General features: G+C 45.4%; 1 protein-coding gene across 1 annotated transcript in view; it reads right to left on the reverse strand.

Annotated features, from left to right (window-relative positions):
- LOC123768049 (NADH:ubiquinone oxidoreductase core subunit S3) overlaps nucleotides 1–23,881 on the reverse strand; it is a 47,143-nt gene that overhangs the window by 13,139 nt on the left and 10,123 nt on the right. Inside the window, 4 exon segments of the mRNA XM_069306540.1 lie at nucleotides 4,090–4,182; nucleotides 4,618–4,773; nucleotides 10,854–10,945; nucleotides 21,169–21,216. Of these exon segments, the coding sequence (XP_069162641.1) occupies nucleotides 4,090–4,182; nucleotides 4,618–4,773; nucleotides 10,854–10,945; nucleotides 21,169–21,216 (389 nt within the window).

Genomic DNA, 23,881 nt, shown 5'->3' on the forward strand with positions numbered 1-23,881 from the left:
TCATTACAGGGCAATAATGGGTCATTATAGTGTTACAAGAGGGTCATTATAGTGCTACAAGAGGGTCATTATAGTGCTACAAGAGGGTCATTATAGTGCTACAAGTGGGTCATTATAATGCAAGAAGGGTCCCATAATAGTACCATAAAAGGCATCATTATACAGGTGTAAGGGATCATTACAGGGCAATAATGGGTCATTATAGTGCTACAAGAAGGTCATTATAGTGCTACAAGAAGGGCATTATAGTGCTAGAAGGGGGTCATCATAGGACTATCAGAGATCATTATCGTGCTCAAAAACCAGCGTTGAATTTAGTAAAACACCATTTTCTGAGCGAGCCCCCGGAGGCTCCCTGAAGCTATCTTAGTGATATGGACAAGGTTAGTTTGGGGTCATCAGTCACAGGGAGTATTTTATGCCTACCGGGGACCACGAGCCAGAAGCTGGTCCCCCTCAGAGAGGCGCCGGAAGCGATGGCCTATGACCACTCTTACATTTAGTGTGTGTCATACTTGCCATCAACAGGGAAGGAAACCTAGAAAGATGGGCAAAACAAAATAAACGTCAAGCTGGTGAACAGTGCAACCTACGACCGAACTAGGCAATATAACTCCCCAAAAGGGGAAACAAAACAAGCAAAATATCATCCAATTAGTGCACTTACTCATTAGCAGCGTCAAGGAACAGGGGGAGCTGGCGACTCACCACCACAGTTCTAGAATGATGAAAACCGCCAACCGACCGGAGGGAGGAAGGGTGTCGGGGAGCCTCCGGGGCTTGCCTAGAAAATGGTGTTTCGTTACATTCAACTCCTGTTTTCTGTGGGGAGCCCCGTCGGTTTCCTGAAGCTAACTACCCACAGATAAGTAAAAGCAGGGAATTACCCAGGAGGCAGCAGCACCGCAGGTCTTAAGACGAAGAAGAGGTAACAGGTCACAACAGATGCCCCAGAGCAACACAAGGCCAGAGGGGGCCCGGAATGTGCACGAGATGCCCAGCGGCTAGGATCCTGTGTGACCTCCAAAACCCCCACGCCCGAATGTCAATCCAAGACATATTACCAAAAACAGCAGCCTAAGCCTCATACTGTACTTATTCACATCATGGGCACGAGGTCAGACCGCAGGCTGGCTAGACTTGATTACACCGCAGACAACCTGAGACACACAAGCCCTGCAACAGGGAACCAGAGAAATCAGATCCACCCAGAGCGCACCCACCGCCAACAAACTAGTGGCCCCCCGCAGGTAGTGATGGAAACCCGCCACCGGACATAACACATGACGTTTTCCCCGGCTGAACCAACCAAGCATCCACAACCAACGGACACCTCTGAAAGCCAGCTGTCTTATACTTCACCAGAAAAGAAGGAGAGGGCTGCAAACGAACAAAATGACCCATAACCCCAAAAGAACAGAACCCCCCAGTGCCAGAAAAGTGCATTAAGCTTCCCCACCTGACCCCCACAGGCCAAAGTCATCAAAAACAAGGCTTTCACAAAACAATCTTGAACCAAAGGTGCCACAACAAACCGAGAGGAAGAGAGAGCACCTGGTCTGAAGAAAAGGATGGCTCAGGCGGCATATGAACTGGCCGGAGGTGAAAAAACACACGAGAGAACTTGCGGAATGGAGCAGAAATGACATCCACCCCTAACGCAAGCTGGAGTGGCTCCACCAATGCCACACGATAAGAAGTGACAGCATTCGGCATGAGATGCCGGTCCAGGAAATTGTCCACCAAAGCAATGAAACTGCAGATCGGAGAATGACCGAGAGTATGTAAATATCACCAGCAAATAAGGTAAAACTAATGCAGAAGGGAAGTAGGGGAATGAAAACTCCCTTCCCTGCTGCAACAACCCAAGCCCAGCAGGCACAAGGGCCCAAGCAGGAGCAAAATGAGCCCAAGCTCTCCAAGCGGACTACCCCCAAGCCACGGGGCCGAGCCCTCTTCCATGCTCACCACCTCTGAAGAAAAGGCAGAGTCCAGGGGAAAGACTTTTGAGAAGGAAGGCAGCTGGTAAGAACCAGAAGCCTCAGCGGGAAGAATGAACTCAACCACCTCTGTGCCAGAATCAGAAGGGGCAGCCACCCGAGCCTCATCCCATTTTAGACCCCGCCCCGACTCCGAAACCCTCAAGCAGTATGGTGCTGGAAGCAGGGAAGGGGGAAGAAGAAGCGGGACGAACCACACGTCAGAAGAAAATGCAAGATTGAACCAGTGAAGAGCAGAGGTGCCATAGGCACAATCAGAGAGCACTGTATAAACATCAGGGGTCCGCGGTTGTTCAACGTCCTCCCAGCGAGCATAAGAAATATTGCCGGAACAACCGTGGACATCTTCAAGAGAAAACTGGACGGTTTTTTAAGAGAAGTTCCGGATCAGCCGGGCTGTGGTGGGTACGTGGCCCTGCGGGCCGCTCCAAGCAACAGCCTGGTGGACCAAACTCTCACAAGTCGAGCCTGGCCTCGGGCCGGGCTTGGGGAGTAGAAGAACTCCCAGAACCCCATCAACCAGGTATCAACCAGGTACACCCACCCGGAAAGGAAGCGGGGGTATGGACATAACTAAGGGCAAAGCAACCAACACCCCCAAAGCCTGGGCCCTATAACTCAAATGGAGCAGCTCTGGGGGGCGTCCAACCGGGCAACCAAACTGGCACCTTGCAAGAAAGTTATCTTGAGAGATTGAGGAATGGGAACAAATCCTGCAAGACTCCGGGTCGTAGGTGTCACCGACCCAACAAGCAGCATGGCGGAGGCAGAAGGGATGATCGTCTCCCTGAGGTAGGAGCGACGAATAGCCAGCAAATATCACATAAGGCAAGAGTGGACTCAGATGAAGCCATGTTACCAACCAAGCCCAAGGGTAGGCTTCCAGGGTACGTCAGCCCTATGGGAAGCCCAGGCACTTAAGCAAGCTAAGCGGTAGAACCCCCTACTTGTAAACAGGCAAACTGACTACCAGTAGCAGTGGTGAAACCTCGTGGGCAATGGAGGTGGAGAGCCACCACAACCTAGGCTTGCCTAATAAACAGCTAAGCCGATCTCCTCCATCCACATAGGAAGAATTCCCAAAAATGAAAAAAGAACAAGCCACAAAATGACACACCAAGCAAACAAGCAGCAAAGAGAAACGTCGGCTGTCGCATAGGTAGCAGACCATGCCAGCCACAGTGCTCCTCCTTCCCCAGCCAATAACACTCCCGTACCCGGCGTAAGATGGAAAGACTCAGACCCCCGACTCACTCCAACGGTGAAGACAACATCAAGCGATGAAGCCCACAATGAAGACTAAGTCCCGAACGCCCTGGGAAGAGAACACTGGCATGCAAGGGAAGTACTTACACCCAGGGAAGGGCACCCTAGGCACATCCAGCTCTAAGCACAAGAAACACCTGGCCACCACACCACACACATTGCTGATACAGCCACACAGCAAAATCGAGAACAGGAAAGTGATAACAGCGGTGACCGCGGACGCCCAAACACATCAGACAAAAACTGAGGTGGCGAGAAGCCGGCCCAGCTACCCCTCATTGGGGGAGGGGGTCTAATTAGCGGGAGTACTAGTTGAAGATAAGGCTTACTAGTTTCATTCATTCAGGAGTTTGCACTTTCTGGTTGTAGGTTGCAATTTTCCCGGCTAGTTGTTTGCTTTGGTTCGCCTATCTTTCTGTGTAGCTGTCCCGGTTGATGGGAGAATATGACATACTGTACTTTAAATATCAAGTGCTCATATGCCATTGCTTCCTGCTCTTCTCTGAGGGGACCAAGTTCTGGCTCATGGTCCCCAGTAGGCCTAAGAATTCCTTATGATTGATGACTCCAAACTAATTTAATACGTATCAGTTTGGTTAGCTTCAGGAAGCCGACAGGGCTGCCCCCCCAAAAAAAAAAAAAAAAAACTAGTTTTTTAGAAATCTGAATTTTTTATAGAAAAATCTATAGGCAAAGTTGAATATTTATTTAGAGGTCTGGTTTCTCAAGGGTGCAGTATACATAACAGATAATTAGTTACCCAAAACAAACCATTTTCATTTCATAGTCAAATGGAAGAAAGTGACCAATCCCTAATGCTTACATCACAAATGCTATCCACAGGCATCAGTTCATCAGCGTATGTCTTTACGCGGATCCTGGCATTATAACGCAGAGACAGAAGGTTATACACCACCTATAAAGAAAACATTTTAATATTAAAAATATACTAAATAAATTATTATTTATGTAATATATATTGTTTTTACAAATTTGATGTACATTGTAGTATCAAAAGGATAATGTAAGTATATATTTATCATATTAATGAATACCAAATCCTAAGTATAAGAACAGAAATATAATGTTCCCCCTAGCAACCCATGTTCTCTTTTTGGATAAGATATGTTGCTCTTAGCAACCCTATTTTCTAATGGGACAAAAATGTTGCACTTATTAACAAGTGTGTCTTGCTGGATAACAAATGCTTCAAGAATGGAAGCCATTGTTAATCATGCCAAACATATCAATCTCCTACGAAATGCTAGCGATACAAATTCTATAGGCCTACACCCAAATAAAAGCCTTACAATATGTTATACTATATATATAAGCGTTCTCCTTGCCTTACCTCAAAGCGGTAAGCCCTGGTAGGGATGTCAACGCCACAGAGGTCGGACAGGGATGTATACTGGGCATTAGTATGATCTTTCAGGAAGGATATAACAGGAACCACTCCTTCAGGAGCTATCAACACTTCCAGTTCATTTCCAGCTGTGATCTGTACCTGAAGATGCAAGAGTATCAACAGTCAACAACAAATATTATTATTATTATTGTTTAGTAATCAATGAATTAGAGGAGAAAATCAGTAGCAGTTTAGGGGGTGTGCTTGGGAGTACCAAAGTGTGCTGGTTTGACTCCTCCTCGTGACTCCTACTGATTGATACATTCTCAGTAATACATCATGTCAATGTTATTTCACTGTGCATAATAATAATAATCACACTCATTATAATAAAGGTGATGGAAAGACCCAATTTATGCTCAAGTGTATTAAAACTAAATTTTTGGGTATAACTTACATCCTTTCTCAAGGTGCTGAATACAATGTTCAAGCAGAACATTGTATACAGAACAATGTTCAAGCAGAACATTGTATATACTACTTTCTCACCACCTTGAGAAAGAATGTTGGTTACATCAGAAAATCTGATTTTAATACACTTAAACATAAATTGAGTCTTTCCTTCACCTTCATTCAATCTTGAGGTTATCTTGAGATGATTTCGGGGCTTTTAGTGTCCCCGCGGCCCGGTCCTCGACCAGGCCTCCACCCCCAGGAAGCAGCCCGTGACAGCTGACTAACACCCAGGTACCTATTTTACTGCTAGGTAACAGGGGCGCAGGGTGAAAGAAACTCTGCCCATTGTTTCTCGCCGGCGCCTGGGATCGAACCCAGGACCACAGGATCACAAGTCCCGCGTGCTGTCCGCTCGGCCGACCGGCTCCCTCGCTCGGCCGACCGGCTCCCTGCACTAAAGCACTAAAGCATTGTAGTAAATGTCTCCAATTATAATAATAATAATAATACTGTAATATTGAAATAATACAAATACAGTACATATCTACATGTTTGTGCACCATAATGAACCACAAAGATCGTGTGTTGAGAGTTTATATACACAGAACAAGAATCCACGGTCAGCCTAGCGGCCGACCGCCGAGTGTGGCAGGCAGGGGCTGCCCCAAATACATATTAACATAATTATTTCAACGTCTGTGAGTGGTTTATATCTAGTTTTTTGCAGTAATATTATTCAATAGTGTGTAATAAATATGAATATAGTTAAATGTGTGGAACTTTGCTATTCTCAAAAATATGGAGCTCATATATGGTGATACATATATTCTATTCTTAGTTCAACCAGTGTTCCTGTTGTTATTATGCTACAACAGCAGTTCTGGTGGGTATGGTGTCTAAATCACAACACAGCACGGAGCCACAAGCAGACGACGCCAGCAGTCACATGATGCAAGACAATGCCTCCAATATTATTCACATCTCGCTATGACCAGCTACAAAACTACTGTTATTATCACATCTGTCACAAAATCCCGAATATGAAACCATTTCCATAACAAAATCAACAATGGTGACGGAATACCAGGTCGTTTCAGGATACGTAGATGCAGGAAACAATGGCTGGGTGCTGTGTGTCTCTACCTCAAGCTGTGAATATCAACTAACATTGTGTTCACTGATATCTGAACGTTGTACAGTCTCTATCACAGTCAGGATCATCTATAACACTATCAATGCAAAATAATTTCAGTTATCTATTTTATTCATTATTACTAAGTGATGCTGTGGCCCTTAGCTGTGCACGGCTCCTGCATGCACCAGCCTTGGTCGCTCTCTCAGTACTAAGGCTCTCACAGCCAGCATGGATGCCGACTAATTTTTTTTTCAAGATAGCATCTGTTTACAGGAGTCCTGAGGCACAGGATGTGAGCCCTGCGTACCTGTGGGAGTTTTGAATCGCTCCCTATACCTACATATGCCACATGGCACTCTCCACACACTCGATTCAGCACCTCATGGCAATCTGCGCAGTGCAGTGGTTAAGTCAGATCACGTTTGCTAAGAAGGTAGGAGCATTTGAGTATGTACAGTACTGTGAAAGGGAAGAGTCAACAGCAACAAAGCCAGGACTAAGGTTCAAGGTGGATATGTTTTGTATTTAAGCCGATTCGAGAAGACAGCATCTGTAAAGAGCAGAGGCAAAAATTATTATTTTAGAAGACCAATCAACCAATTGATTGAAGAAGACCAATTGGGTAGAGGCTAGCTACCTACCCCACCCCCTAATACAATCCCTTCACCAATATGCCAAAACTTGAAGACAGAAGAAAAAGAGGTGATATGATCACTACATACAAAACAGTAACAGGAATTGATAAAATCGACAGGGAAGACTTCCTGAGACCTGGAATTTCAAGAACAAGAGGTCATAGATTTAAACTAGCTAAACACAGATGCCGAAGAAATATAAGAAAATTCACCTTCGCAAACAGAGTGGTAGACAGTTGGAACAAGTTAAGTGAGAAGGTGGTGGAGGCCAAGACCGTCAGTAGTTTCAAAGCGTTATATGACAAAGAGTGCTGGGAAGACGGGACACCACGAGCGTAGCTCTCATCCTGTAACTACACTTAGGTAATTACACTTAGGTAATTACTGACTCCACCATTTGCCCGAATTGCTATGCGTGCTATTAGCTGTACAAGAATACATGAACTCTGGTACTGTATATATAAATAAATAAATACAACAAAATTATTACTGTAATTCTTCATTTTGACTATGGAATATGTTAAGGGCAATGTGTTACAAAAAAGTGAAATGGTAATTTTCTCAGCTATTTTGGTGAAAAGCTGCGAGTGAAGCATTGAGGAGGCAGCGGCACCAGCCATGTGTTGCCAGTCAGTTGATCACAGTTGATGTGCTGGATGAGTCTTTTATAACCCCCACTGACACCACACTCCTTCCCTGATGCTCACCACTAATGCAACCTGCCTCGCCTGACAACTTCCACCACTGCCTCGCCTGACAACTTCCACCACTGCCTCTCCTGATAATTTCCACCACTGCCTCTCCTGATAATTTCCACCACTGCCTCTCCTGATAATTTCCACCACTGCCTCGCCTGATAATTTCCACCACTGCCTCGCCTGACAACTTCCACCACTGCCTCGCCTGACAACTTCCACCACTGCCTCTCCTGATAATTTCCACCACTGCCTCGCCTGACAACTTCCACCACTACCTGCCTCTCCTGACAACTTCCACCACTACCTCTCCTGACAACTTCCACCACTTCCTCTCCTGACAACTTCCACCACTGCCTCGCCTGACAACTTCCACCACTGCCTCGCCTGACAACTTCCACCACTGCCTCGCCTGACAACTTCCACCACTGCCTCGCCTGACAACTTCCACCACTTCCTCTCCTGACAACTTCCACCACTGCCTCGCCTGACAACTTCCACCACTGCCTCTCCTGACAACTTCCACCACTGCCTCTCCTGACAACTTCCACCACTGCCTCTCCTGACAACTTCCACCACTGCCTCTCCTGACAACTTCCACCACTGCCTCACCTGACAACTTCCACCACTGCCTCTCCTGACAACTTCCACCACTGCCTCACCTGACAACTTCCACCACTGCCTCACCTGACAACTTCCACCACTGCCTCTCCTGACAACTTCCACCACTGCCTCTCCTGACAACTTCCACCACTGCCTCACCTGACAACTTCCACCACTGCCTCTCCTGACAACTTCCACCACTGCCTCTCCTGACAACTTCCACCACTGCCTCTCCTGACAACTTCCACCACTGCCTCTCCTGACAACTTCCACCACTGCCTCACCTGACAACTTCCACCACTGCCTCTCCTGACAACTTCCACCACTACCTCACCTGACAACTTCCACCACTGCCTCTCCTGACAACTTCCACCACTGCCTCTCCTGACAACTTCCACCACTGCCTCTCCTGACAACTTCCACCACTGCCTCTCCTGACAACTTCCACCACTGCCTCTCCTGACAACTTCCACCACTACCTGCCTCTCCTGACAACTTCCACCACTGCCTCTCCTGACAACTTCCACCACTGCCTCTCCTGACAACTTCCACCACTGCCTCTCCTGACAACTTCCACCACTGCCTCTCCTGACAACTTCCACCACTACCTGCCTCTCCTGACAACTTCCACCACTGCCTCTCCTGACAACTTCCACCACTGCCTCTCCTGATAACTTCCACCACTGCCTCTCCTGACAACTTCCACCACTACCTGCCTCTCCTGACAACTTCCACCACTTCCTCTCCTGACAACTTCCACCACTACCTGCCTCTCCTGACAACTTCCACCACTTCCTCTCCTGACAACTTCCACCACTGCCTCTCCTGACAACTTCCACCACTACCTGCCTCTCCTGACAACTTCCACCACTTCCTCTCCTGACAACTTCCACCACTTCCTCGCCTGACAACTTCCACCACTGCCTCTCCTGACAACTTCCACCACTACCTGCCTCTCCTGACAACTTCCACCACTGCCTCGCCTGAACTTCCACCACTGCCTCTCCTGACAACTTCCACCACTACCTGCCTCTCCTGACAACTTCCACCACTGCCTCGCCTGACAACTTCCACCACTGCCTCTCCTGACAACTTCCACCACTGACACCACCTGCCTCTCCTGACAACTCCCACCACTGACACCACCTGCCTCCCCTGACAACAACTCCCACCACTAACTCCACCTGCCTCCCATGATAATAACTTCCACCACCTGCCCCTGATACTTAACCCCAACTACTAACACCGCCTGCCCCTGACACCAACCCTCACCAATGGCACCACCTGCCTCCCCCATACCATTTTATCATCTTTCAACCCTCTCGAAAAAAAAAAAAAAATGGGGAAGCAAAATAAAACACTATAAGTGTTTACACATAGGTGAATCATAGTTGATGACAGCCACCTTCTGATGCACGGTCTCGGTGACGGCTTGGACAAACAATCCTCATTTAATTGAACATTTCTATGTGCCACTGAACAATTAGTACCGAATGCAATTCATTCGGACCATCAAGGAATTCGTTAGAGCGAGGTTCATTAGAGTGAGGATGCACTGTACTTTTAGTGTTGTTACAGGATAAGAGCTATGATCATGGTGTCTCGTCTTCCCAGTACTCTGCCATATGTTGGGCTAAGCTTGCTGGTACAGTACTAGAAATAAGCTTGGGACATTACAACTAACAAGTCCATCCCAGATATGCCAATGCCATGGTTTGTTTGCTCATGGAGAAGGCGAAGTATTTCCGCAAGAAAGTAAACATGAAGCATGTAAAGTACGCAGGGCGAGAAAGCCAGTTAATGGAACTTCAGCATCTCACACTAACTTAATAACAACAATCAATTATCCTAAACCAAAATCCAAGGATGTTCAACCTTTATTTTCCTGGAAATGCATAGAAAGACTGAATCATAAGTTTTGTTTTATTTTATTATTCATATTTTACTGAAGGTGACCGAAAGAGTGAGATCAACGATTCTAGTGCGAATCTTTTCTATTTTACTTACATTTTTCTTCACTTGAGAAGAAAGTTGAAAAATTAACTCTACAAAGTTTTTTACAGTTTTATTTGACATGACGCCAAGAGATAGGCTTCGTTAACTCTTACTAACACTGTAATGCAGAGTTCGAATGATTGCAAAGTTTCTTGCTGCACGATATGTACCCAAGGATGAGGTGAAGGTGATGAGGTGAAAGGAATGAGGGTGAAGGTAAGGCACCTCACTTATAGCTCCATTTTATCTTGTCACTCTCCTGTTTGCATGATGTCAGGTACAGTATGTTATATGTTCCTTGTGTTCTGGAAGTTGGCAAAGTGTAATTTGTGCTAGTTGGCTATTAATTAATACATGACTTGGTTTGTTAGATGGATAATGCCTCGCAAATGTCCAGTTGTCTGTTGTCGCTGTATCTGTCGATTATTTTGGTGTTATTTGTGAGTATATCTCTGGTGATTATCTGTTTTTTTATAGAGATTATATATTCTCTTATAGGTCCTTGCTGCTTGTGCACTGTTAGGCATCTTGAATGGGAAGTTGCAAGATACCTACAGTCGGACCCCCCCCCCCCTTATACAGTAAAGTGCACCCTGGATCTTGGAGGCTTGCTCACGTCTTGCTTGGTGAAGAGGAGGCATCTGCATGCAACACTGCATACAACTGCAAACCTGATGAGGTAAAATCAACAACTAGAAATGTAGCAAAAGTTTTTCTTACCTTCTGGACATATTTAGGTAGACACTCTGCTACGTACTGCCCAAACTCACTCAACGTCTGCTTCTGAACAGCGTTCTCAGGCCGAATAGTAGCTGTAAAAAAAATTGATGAAAATCACTGAATATAAAGATTTTCAAATTCATTTCCTTATAAATTTCAGTAAATGCTTAAACTGCCATTTAATATGTTATTAATAAACAAAAACACATTACCTAGTACAGCTATAGATACTTTATGTAGGACAAAATATGATTATATATAATATGAATAGAAGCATAATACCTTTCTTACCCCTAGGTGACTGTTGACTGGACTACTGGACTACTACTGGCAGACTATCCCTGCCAAGATGATGTACCAATGTACCCATCTTCCCGGTTTTTAATTCCAGCTACTCTCAGAATCACTCAACATTCATGATGCATTCAATCTACTTCATAATACTGCACTGTCTTAACACTCACCACTCAGCCTTATGATGCACTTACTCTCATATTACACCTTTCCACTGTATCACTGCTCTATAAATCAGGCAAACCAGGAATTAATAATTATGTACAGTAAAGTTTACAAATTACAAAAATCGAGTCTTGAGACACCAATCAAGGCTCTTGAGCTCGTACATGCAACTCGTGAATCAATAAATAATGCTTAGCTTCAAACTACGCAATAACTTTCCCATTTGCAGAAAAATACAGCTAAGAAATTCTTATAAATCTGAAATATACAGTCAGCCATGTTGAGTACTGCAAATGCATGCTATACAAACCAGCACTGAATGTAATGAAGCGCCATTTTCTGGGCAAGCCCCTGAGACTCCCTGAAGCTATCCGAACTTCTTTTTTTCAGGGATATTCCTGCGCGGGCCCTAAGCCTCTGGCTGGCCCACTAAGTGTTGCGCGTTTCTGTTTTACTTGGATGGAGTATGAGTATTTATGACTCATATGGTCGCTTCAGTAAGATTTTGTCCCACGTGTTTAAGAACTTCTTCTGCTCTGTTGAATCTAAGTTGAAATCATAATGGGTTTGTAACTATGCACTGTGTTAGATAATATTCCAGTGGTCTGTCGAGCATTTCTCCACAGTACTATCCGAACTAGTGCTATGTTAGTTTGGGATCATCAGTCACAGGAGTTCTTATGCCTACCAGGGACCACGAGCCAGAACCTGGCCCCCTCAGAAAGACGCAGGGAGCAATGGCCTATGAGCACTTTACATTTAAAGTATGTCATAATTGCCATCGACCGGGAAAGGCCCCAGAAAGGTAAGAGAATCAAAACAGACCACTGTCTGGTTAACCTGTGCAATCTACATATATGCACAGGTTTCATGCAACATTTCATGCAACTAGCACTCTGTCTTGTTAGTGCTCAACTTGTCCTCTTAAAAAGAACGTCGCTTTTGGCCGTTTGCCCGTATGGCCGAATTTGGACGTAATTTGAAAATGAAAAAAAATGAAAATAAATTTGGGATTTTTTTTTTCAACAACAGTAAGTTAAGGGTCCTCTGATAGGTTAGGTGGGCAGGAAATTCTCATAAAGTTTCAAAACGTTATGAAAAACGTGAATTGAAAGTCATCTATTCTAACCTTACAGAGTCGGCCGGACGACTCAAACAGAAAACGAAACAGTACGTCACTTTTGTGAGTCAATTTCATTTCAAATTACGTCCAAATTTGGCCATAGCGCGCATACGAGCCAAAAGTGACGTTATTTTTAAGAGGACGGGTTGTAGTGCTACCCTTCGGGGGGGGGGGGGGAAGGGGAAGCCGGCCGGTCGGCCGAGCAGACAGCACGCTGGACTTGTGATCCTGTGGTCAAAGAACACGAAACTCCCCAACCTGACCACCAGAAACCAAAGCCAACAAAAGCAAAGCTGTCCAAAAGCAATCCTGAACCGAAGGGGCCACAACAAACCGAGGAGGAGGAGAAGGAGAGGAAAGAAACACTGTCCAAAGACCAAGAAGGCTCAGGCAGTACATGAGCAGGCTGGAGGTGAAAAAACACACGAAAGCGCTCGTGGAATGGAGCAGACATGACATTCACCCCAAATGCAAGCTGCAGCGGCTCTACCAACACTGCAGATCGTCAAGAAACTTCATACTGTCGCTGAGACCATCAAAGAAGCCACCTGATCATTATGCCAGAGTGAGGCAAACCAGCGAGGTACTACACCAGCCCAACCTGCTTAACCCTTAGGCGGCTAAGGGCCTTTTTGCCTTCAACACCCACAGGCGCAACAACAACAAAAATCTAAAAAATTCTTTTGTCTAATAAAAGTGTTCATTTGTGTTCCCTGATCACGGGAAAAATAACAAAGAAATCGTAGGTGGCATATTTTGGCCACAATAGGGCAAGGAAGTCTGACAGAAAAAAAGGAGTTGACAGAGCAGGCGCCAGACGAGGTCTGCTCTGCCCCAGCTGCCAGGCGAGGGTTGCCACAAAGATATTATTACCTAATTATTTAAATGTCTCTGATTGATTTTTTCTTAGTTTTTTTGCAGTAATATTATTCCATACAATGAATTGTGGTATATTTATATAATAAAATGTGTGAACCATTGCTGTACTCAAAACTATGGTGTGCATATTAGTGATTCAATTATTATGTTCATAAAACAATAAACAAATAGTTTTGCTGTTATTACACTATATACACGTTATATACAAGTATCTGAATGTTTTGTTCACCATAACGAACCACTAAGTTGGTATTGTGAGTCAAAAAGCAATGAAGAGTGGCCTTCACTCACCAGCCAGTCTCACCACCACTCCCTCACTCACCAACATACTCCTCCAACCACACTGTTTTTGCTTTTATTCACTATACACAGACGTTATATATAATTATCTACATGTTTTGTTCACCATAACTGTACATCTAAGCTTGTATGGCGAGTTCAGGCGATAAGAGACATAGCTACAAACACAATCAGCTGGTGGCTGCTGCCCTCACTAGTTCAAGGCCACATGCACTATTTCTCCTCCAACAATATTGTTTGTGGTGTTATTACACTTTATACACACATTATATACAAGTATCTACATATTTTATTCATCATACCTGTACAAATAAGATGGTATGGTACCCAAAGACCATTGTGGCCACCAGTAAACAACATGACATGTCATGCAGACGACGAACCTCCCTCACCAAAATGGCGGCTCCCAACATACTCCTATTGCTGTTATTACACTCTATACACACGTTATATACAAGTATCTACATTTGTGTTCACCATAGTGAACCACTAAGCTGGTGTGGTAAGTCCAGTCAAATAAAGGGTGGCCACACACAGTCAGAAGACAATGCCACCTCCCTCTCTCCCTCCCTCCCTCCCTCAACATTACTCCTCCCACCATGGAGCACAGCGCTAAATATCATCACAATCCTGCTATTATCAACATCCTGGTCAGTTTTATCACAGTCAGGGGTCTTCTGTAATACTATCAACGCTAAATAATAACATGTACATATTTGAATCCCCGATTCAACAAATCTCCGGCTAGGTTGCACACTTTTCAGGCCGGATTTACTCACCCGTTTCGACAAACAATGTTTCGCCAAAGCGGGGGATGTTTGGATTTACTCACGATGTTGGGACAGAGTTCACAGATTGGTGGAAAACTGTCCCATTCTATCACTGGTTACAATTAATGATTCCTCCATATGACAAGTTGGATCATACGCAAGTGGACAAGTGGACCACACAAGTGGTCCACAAGCTTACGATGTTGGGACAGTCCACAGACTGGTGGAAAACTTTCTCATTCTATCACAGGTTACAATTAATAATTCCTTTAATTCCAAAGAGCCAAGGACCGAAGGGAACCCCTGCGGTTCAGACAATGAACCACCAGAGTGCAGTCTGAATGGAGCCGGATCGAAGAGCCCCGAGCGTCCCGAACCCTGCTTGATACCTGCTTGATGGGGTTCTGGAAGTTCTTCTACTCCCCAAGCCCGGCCTGACTAGTGAGTTTTGTCAACTAGGCTGTTGCTTGGACCCTCTGCAGCGAAAGCCAATACACCACAAACTCCCGCACCATGCTGTGAACCTGACGGAAGGACAAAGCCCATCGCCCCTGGCCGGCCTGGTGAGCACAGGTCACAAAACCTCAGCCGAGAGAGAAGGCATCTGTGAACACATCAAGTAAAGGCTCGGGGAGGCGCCAAGGCAGTGAACCCCGAAAAACCAGAAGAGGAAGCTGGCGATGCAGCAATCGACGCAAGACCCAATGGGGTGTGAACCCAGCGGTCGCGAGAGAGGCGGAAGAGACGTCACCGAAGGAACCAGAGCAGCCACCGAAACTAGATCCAACCTGGCGACTAAACCAGCATGGCTAAGTTCAAACTCCCACACAACTGCTTGAGTAACCGCCAAGTGACCCAGGACCCCCCCCAAGAACAGCTGAAGGCGGGACCGTAGCCACAGCAACGACCCGGGTAAGACACATGAAATAGCGAGGTATTAGATTCAAGCCAAACGGAAGGCAACGAAAGCAGTAAGCACGCTGCCCTATGATGAAACCTAACCAGTCCCTAAACCCCGGATGAATCAGGATGTGCCAATACGCATCCTGGAGGTCCCAGAGGTCCATCCAACAACCCAGCTACAAGAGAAACCAGACCTGGGACAGAGTGGTCATCTGAAAGGAAGGGCAAGGAATCCAGCAGTTCAGACGGGACAAGTCCAGAATGAACCGAAGATCTGCATAGTCCCGTTTCAGTACTGGAAACAAGTGGGAAACTCACTTGAGGGATCGAGTCGTTTACACCAAGCCCAAGCGCACCCACTCCAAGACGACTAGATGGAGCGAAAGAGAAGCAGCCTACCCCCGCCAGCCCCAAACCCCCCAAGGGAGGAGCTGCCCAATGCCTCCAACACGATCCGATACGGCCATGAATCATGGGATCAAGTGTTGGCAAACAAAGCCAGCCTTCCCCCCCCCCCAACGCCACGTCAACGGGGCTAACCGCGAAAGGGCCGATGCCCCTTACGAGAGGCTGGCCCGGCGAACAGAGCGAGCATTGAGCCGACCAAACGACGCCAGCTATGAAACTGGCACCAAGGGTCCACCTCGAGCCCTGGCACGACCCGTCCAGGAGGCCAGAGAATGGCCACCCTGGAGAACCAACAACTCTGAAAGAGGATGGCAACTTGATGAGGCTGCCTACAGAAACTGAGTCACTGCACAGTCCACAAACATCAACGGACAAAAAGGCGAAGAAAATCTAAGAGCCAGGCCCAAGTGGATTCCTAGGAGAGAGTGAGGATGGCCTGATGACACGCGAGGTGAGAAGCAAAGAACAGACACACACTGCCTCCTGGAGTATCGGCGCAAATACCCTGTAGCTTCAACAGCGCAGTCGACGCTCTGGCCACCGAGGCCAACACCCCTGACGAAGGTCAGGCATTCAACACCTTCACGTCCTCCCTAAACCAGTTCAAGGACAACTCAAGAAGGGTTGACTCGAGAAGGGTCCTCCAGCTACCAAAGTCGTCGAAAGGGTGGAAACCTGCGCATGCAGCTGATGAAGGCCAACATCCCAAGGAAGCACAGAGGCACTCAAAATCACCCCCAAAGTAAACCTGCATAACGGTAGCAGCCTACCGAAGAGGAATCAAACTCAAATGAGGACAGGACCATCACAGAGGCAAAATCCGGGTCTCGCAGGAGGTAAGCCACAAGAGCCTCCTGAACCTCCTTAGACGGGACGCGAGAGGCAGAAAATCTCCGGAAAGAAGGAGCCGAGGAACCCAAGGGAACCTGGAACCAAACCTAGGGAGGAGCTGACCCCCAAATTGTACTCGTACAGGAAAGAGGGGGGTAAGAAAACCTCTCCCCCTGCAACAACAAACCCTGCAATGAGGGCACCAAAAACCCAAGCACAATCAAAGAGTGTTCAAGTCCCCAGGTCAACTCCTCCCCAGACCCGGAAGCCTCCAAGCCAGGAAAATGTTAGAGGGGCTGGTCCCAAACCTGCACACAGAAATAACATCACATGAGACCAGAAGACATGGCAGGATGTGCAGAATACCCCAGTTGAAAAGCAGAGGTGCAACAGGTACTCTGAGAGAGAACTCTATCAACATCAGAGGCCTGAGACTGTTCAACACGCTTCCACTACACATAAGGGACATAACTGGCCGACCCCTCTCAGTGTTCAAGAGAAAACTGGATAAGCACCTCCAAAGGATACCTGATCAACCAGGCTGTGATTCGTACGTCAGGCTGAGAGCAGCCGCGTCCAACAGCCTGGTTGACTAGTCCAACAACCAGGAGGCCTGGTTGACGACCGAGCTGTGGGGACGCTAAGCCCCGGAAGCACCTCAAGGTAACCTCAAGGTAACCTCAAGGTTGGTCAATGACTGCGCGGCGCGGTAAGCGAGGTCGGACGCTGGGTCGTGAAGTGCTCGCCATGGTGTCTGGCCAGTAACTAAGGCCTGGGAGACAAAGGATGCCTGCACTAGATTTATTTTTCAAGATGACATCTGTTTACAATCGCCCCCTGGCTACGATATAGGTGACCCCTTTACACCGCAGGACATTTGAATCGTGCCTTGCACCCTATGTCATATATATACACCATGTGCATGGTGGGACATGTTACTCATGGCGTATAAATACTAAGGGTTAAGGGAATAGCAAGGTTAGAAAACAAAATGGCGTCGTTTCACTTGTATAAATTCAACAGTGATGAATAATTCAATAAATACAGTAATTGGAGTAATAAACAATCTGGTTTAAGGTCTTAGGTTAGGTTAACATGAATGTAGAGTAAATATTAATGATCGTTGCTATCAAAGAGACAGTAACGCCAATTAGAGAGGGACTAGTTCGTCAGTCCATCTATGACTCACCCTGGGTCAAGGTCACGCGGCCTGAGGGTGATCAAAACCTTCCGTATTGTTAATTTATAACGTATAAATTCGGGTTACTATTCAATATTGTAGATGGAAACAGCTGGGCTCAAGATGCCTATAGAATTACCATCAGTATACAGGCATACCTCAGAATACGAGTTTAATCCGTTCCTGGAGACGCCTCGCCTTCCGAAAACTCGCATTCCGAAGTTAATTTCCCCATAAGAAATAAAGGGAAATGAATTAATCCGTTCCTGACTACCCCAAAAACCCCACATCAAACTAAATTTTTATACCTAATTTACCTAATTCATCTAAATAAACCTACAAAACTGTGTTCCAGTTATTACTTACCTTGCTGTCGAGTGCTGTAGGCGTATGGAAGATGGTGAGGAGGGGGGCTACCTACCTTGAGGCTACCTTGAGGTGCTTCCGGGGCTTAGTGTCCCCGCGGCCCGGTCGTCGACCAGGCCTCCTGGTTGCTGGACTGATCAACCAGGCTGTTAGACGCGGCTGCTCGCAGCCTGACGTATGAGTCACAGCCTGGTTGATCAGGTATGGAGGAGGGAGGAGGAGAGGAGTTACTGTTTGGAAGGGGAGTCCCCTTCCATAATCACATCACATAACCCCATGCCTTGTAACACTATGGATACCACTTCTCTTTCTAAATTTTTCAAACCAGCCCCTGCTTGCCTTAAACTCTTTCTTATCTGCATCACTCATTGCAGGGGTATTCTTTAGAAGGTCTTCGTGCAACACCCTGGCTTTCTCACAAATAATGGCCTCCGAAACACTATCACCCCTCAACTCCTTGTCGTGTATCCAAATTAATAACAACTTTTCCACTTCTTCAAGTATTTGTGGTCTTTGTGCCGTTAATGTTCTTACTCCTTTTGCCACTTTAGCACCCATAATCTTATTTTTCTTCTTAAGTATAGTGCATATTGTTGATGTGGCTTTGTTGTACTGCCTACAAAGTTCAACAACACGTGTACCGTTCTCATGCTTCCGAATGATCTCTTGTTTCTCCTCTATTGTCATCCTCACATGAGCTTTCTGGCCTTTATCCTTACCACTGGCTTTCTTGGGACCCATGGTGAGATATATAATAACAAATTGTATAGACAAATCACCAAAAATCAAACAAAACACTGAAAATCCGCGAGAAGAATTGATGTGGGGGTAGTCACTGAGCGCGAGACAATGGTAAACTGAGAGGCGGCGGGGCGGAGGGACGACGATCGCCGAACCACCACGCGCTAGGTCGGCCTGTACGCGTATCAACAAACTCGCGTCCCGAAATAACCCTCACCTTCTGAGACAAATTTTTGGAGTAAATACTGCTCGCCTTCCGAAAACCTCGCATACAGGGACAATCGCATTCCGAGGTACCACTGTACAAGCACGGAAGCCTAGAGGAAGGCCACCAACAATATCTTAAATAGACTGAATAGTCAAATCAGGCAGACCTCCTCCATGCTAAAACAAAAAACAAAAGAAAAACCCTGCAAAAGTACCACAACCACAGGAGGAACAGGAAACATGGCCGCCACTATAGGTATGTGTGCTGCACAGCACCGATGCGCCCCAACCAGCAAAAACACCACCTCCAACGCAGGGCAAAACAAAGGCCACAAAACCCCAGCTAACCCCAAGGGCAGGGTAAATGCCGAGCAGCAGGATCTGCAACGGAAGTGCAAGAGTGAAGATTCTAGGGAAGGCAACCCTAGAACCCAAGGGTAGTACTTACAGGACACTAGGGAAGGCAGCCCTAGAACCCAAGGGTAGTACTTACAGGACACTAGGGAAGGCAGCCCTAAGCACATGCAGCCCCATTACACTAAGTTACTCCTGACCAGCGCATCACAAACAGCAGGTAAAACACCACAAGAGCACAAAATCCAGTAGGAAACCGAGGCCAGAGTTGGCAGCCGCCCAGAGTGCTTCAGCCTACGAACTGAAGGTGTGGGCAGCCAGTGTGGGGGTCCGGGGCTCCCCTCCCTCTTTGAGGGGGAGGGGAGCTGTGCAGACAAGCGGTGCAGCGGCGATAATTATCGTTTGCTTGTATTCTTTTCTTTGGAGAGCTCTGTTTCTCTGTTCGGTCTTTTTTTTTTTTTTTAACCTATTTCCTACCAAGTAGGGTTTGTTTTGAGATGCCCATCTTTCTGGGTGCCTAATCAAAGTCGATGCAGATACTCAGATACGAGATAACCCGCAAATACAAGGGGGGTTTTCCTCGAGGCCATTGCTCCCTGCACCTCTCCGAGGCAACCAGGTTCTGGCTCATGGTCCCCCCCTGGTAGGTAGAACTCCATTGACTGAAGCCCCAGACTAATATAACGTATATCAGTCCGATAGCTCCAGGAAGCCGATGGGACTCCCTACAGTAAAATATATTTAAATGGACGGTGGCAGCTCTACCCTCTTCCCTTTCCCTCCTAATAATCCTTTCATTTTATCCCCCAATACTATCTTATAACTTTTTATTTTCATCTCTAATTCTATCTCAACTCTGCCTTTTCCACTAAATAGCTCATTCCACCTTCCTTCTACCTGCTGCTTCCCCTGTCTCACCCTCCCACATTCCTCTCTAGCGCCTCCTCATTGACTCCTCCTCTTCTTTACTTTCTCCTTTCTATCTCTATCATTCATTTTCTATCCCTCCCCCCCCATTACACTATCAAGAGATACAATGGCCCTGTATACACACACACAAGTAGCATTCACTTCTACCACAAGCCAATGGTTATATTTAGTTATACCATAAGTACAATGGTTGTATTCAGTTATACCATAAGCCAATGGTTATATTCAATTATACCACAAGCACAATGGATATATTCAGTTATACCATAAGCACAATGAAAGAAGAATTTCTAAGCATAAACACAAGTCACTGACTGAATGCTGGTTTCTGCTTGTCCAATACTGACCTGGACACCAGTTAGGACAAATGTGATTAGGATTGAATCGGGGATCTCATTTCAGTGTCGATGATGGCACTTTGTGGTCATGTGAACCAGGATGTGACATACAGCCAGAGCAACAAGAAATTAAAATTTGTGCGCACTTATAGTACGTGTGATGCAAAAAAAAAAATATAAAATAGTGTGCTGGAAGGGCTTTAGAGTTTATCTGAGTTCACCTTTTGAAAGTGATTCCAGGCCAAATAAATCCTCTACATAGGTATTTGGAAAGACATCTTCTGTAGCTCGGTAGAAAATGTCGACTTACTGTGAATTGTAGTTGCAGTCCATGGGACCAGTAGGATCATGTCTTAGGAAGTAACAGTGTGTTGTAGCTCAGAAAAACAATGTTTTAATAGTATGTGCAGAATACTGAGCTTACTTATACCCCTAATATTACAACATAGTTGTCTACATAATGCAAAACATATGAACTACAAGTACAGCTCTCAACAAAAACGCAAGCTAAGTACGAGATACTTACGATACAACTGGGAGCTGAACCGTCTTGCCTCTCCTGCACGAGGTACAACTGCAAGTGAAGATACAGTGCTCTTTTAATGAATGTGTTCCGTCATTTTGTGCTAGTATGATTATTACACCTGAATGTGTTAAAATGTCAATATGTGACATGTGATAAATCACCTTCAAGGAATACCTGATCAACCAGGCTGTGTTTCATACACTAGACTGCAAGATGCAGTGTTTAACAGTCTGGTTGACCAGACCACCACGAGAGCCAACCTCAAGGTAATCCTTGCACCCCTTATAAATGGCACCATAATGTGGAATAGGGGAAAAAGGGGAGGTTGAGGTGCTTCAATGATCCAAAAGGCCACTAAGTGTGACACATGGAGTCCCTATTCTGGCTAATGATTGCCTTTTCCTAATTTTTTCCATGCAGATGTATCATTTTATAAAATTATTATTTCTGGTTTGCGTACAGACAGAATGGAACGGTTTATAATAGCCGTATGCTAAGGGTCAAGGTGAGGAGTGAGAAGAAACTGTGGCTTTATGCTGCCCATGTGTTGCTGTGCTTGGCAACAAATACAGCATTCACTCACTAATTCATATACAGCATTCACTCACTAATTCATATACAGCATTCACTCACTAATTCATATACAGCATTCACTCACTAATTCATATACAGCATTCACTCACTAATTCATATACAGCATTCACTCACTAATTCATATCAGATAGGGGAGACCCCATCCAAGTTACACTGAGATCCAAATTGCCCAATGTACAGTGCAGTACTTACCGTAATACTTATTGCACTCATAAAAATAAACAAATTCAGTTTTTTTTTTACCACAACCAATTTAATTTGTTCTTCAACACATACAGATTTAGATAGTTATTGCAGCATATGCATAGAAATAATTAATACTGAACTAACATAAATGTTGACTTACTTTGGTAGAGTTAAAGATTGGTAGTCTTGATTATTCTCTAATTGGAATAATTTATTGTACTTAAAATACAGAAATATAGTTCTATGCATATTAGAACGAAAAGATGTTAATACATACTGCATATATTTTATATGTGAAAATAAAAATATAAAATGTGCTTTTAATTAATCGCCTTAATGAACCTATATCTTACCCAAGTATAAAGTTACTTTACAAGTACTGTATGAGCTTACTTATCCAGACTATATGGAAAGGATCCCCCCCCCCCACCCCTACCAGATAAGCCGGACATCCAGATAAGCAAAATTCTTACAAAATTCAGAGAAGTACAAACAAACATATTTACAATTTTTTGTACCACAACCAACATAATTTGAATTTCTACACACACTACTGTATTATTAAAAAATATATCAGTGCAATCTCAATTCGACGAACTATATGGGACCAACCCCAGTTCATTGCAGGGTTGGATTCTTTGCAAGAGGTGATGCCTTCAGGAGGCATTTATGTAATGCACTTTTTTAATAATATAAATAAAAAATATTTCCTTGTTATATACAGTACTACTAAATTGTACAATAATGAATCATACTCTTATCTTTAATCATACTCTATAACTTTATATAACTTTATATGACTGTAAATGCCTGCCTGTCTGTAAATGCCTTATTCATCCATCTGATAAGGATAAGTAGAGGGATGCCTATCCTGCACGATAAAATAACAACACTGTCGTCGGAGGCATCCGAGAATTTGCGAGAATCGGCGGGAACGCTAGGAAGCACCATGTGGCTTTCTCATTACCTGAAATGCTCGAAGATGGGGCAGCTCGTCACCCAAGGTTCCTCTGTACTTACAGGGGGCACATGGGGAAGGTAGCCCCAAGTGCATGCAGCCCCAGTACACTGTAGTTACGCCTGACCACTGCACCACAAGGAGCAGGAAACACCACGAAGGCACAAAATCTGGCAAGAAATAGAGGCCAGAGTTTACAGCCCCAGAGCACATCAGTCTACAAACTGAAGGTGTGAGTAGCCAGCACGGAGGGTTCGGGGCACCCCCCTCCCCCTCCCGGGTAGAGAAGGGCTGTGCGGACAAGCGGCGCGGTGGCGGTGTATGACGTTTGCTTGTTTGCTTATTTCTTGAAGTTTTTGGGAGTGCTCCTCGTGCCTCTCTCGAGGGGGCCAGGTTTTGGCTCTGGTCCCCGGTAGGCCTAGAACTCCTTCGAGTGACTGTTGCCACGGTCTAATATATATACATCAGCTCGGTATAGCTCCAGGGAGCCGAAGGGGCTCTCCACAGAAAAGTAATTATATATCACTCCATGGGTCCCAAGAAAGCCAGTGATAAGGTTCTTTGTGAGAAAAACAAGCAGTGAGCCACAACCAGATCCTAGTGGTATGCAAGCAGAACCTAGGGGAGAGAGAGTACCCCAAAGAATTCATCACTGCCTGATGTTATAATGGAAGGGGACTTCCCCTTCCAAATAGTAACATTGCTCCTCCTCTCCACCCCCCCTCAGTCTTCCATACGCTAACTAGAGTCATCAATAAAAGTAAGCTATAACTTGTAACAACTATAGTACGAAATGTGTATTATGTATGAAATGTATTTTGAAGTTAATATTGTTAAGAAGTGTGGGATGGATTAATTCAATTTACATTATTTCTTATGGGAAAATTAATTTCCAGCTACAAATTTTTGAGTTACGACCCGACTCTGGGAATGGGTTAAATTCGTAAATGGAGAGGCCACTGTTCTCGAATATTT

Source organism: Procambarus clarkii, chromosome 58 (genome assembly GCF_040958095.1).
Source record: "Procambarus clarkii isolate CNS0578487 chromosome 58, FALCON_Pclarkii_2.0, whole genome shotgun sequence".
Classification (NCBI taxonomy): Eukaryota; Metazoa; Arthropoda; class Malacostraca; order Decapoda; family Cambaridae; genus Procambarus; species Procambarus clarkii.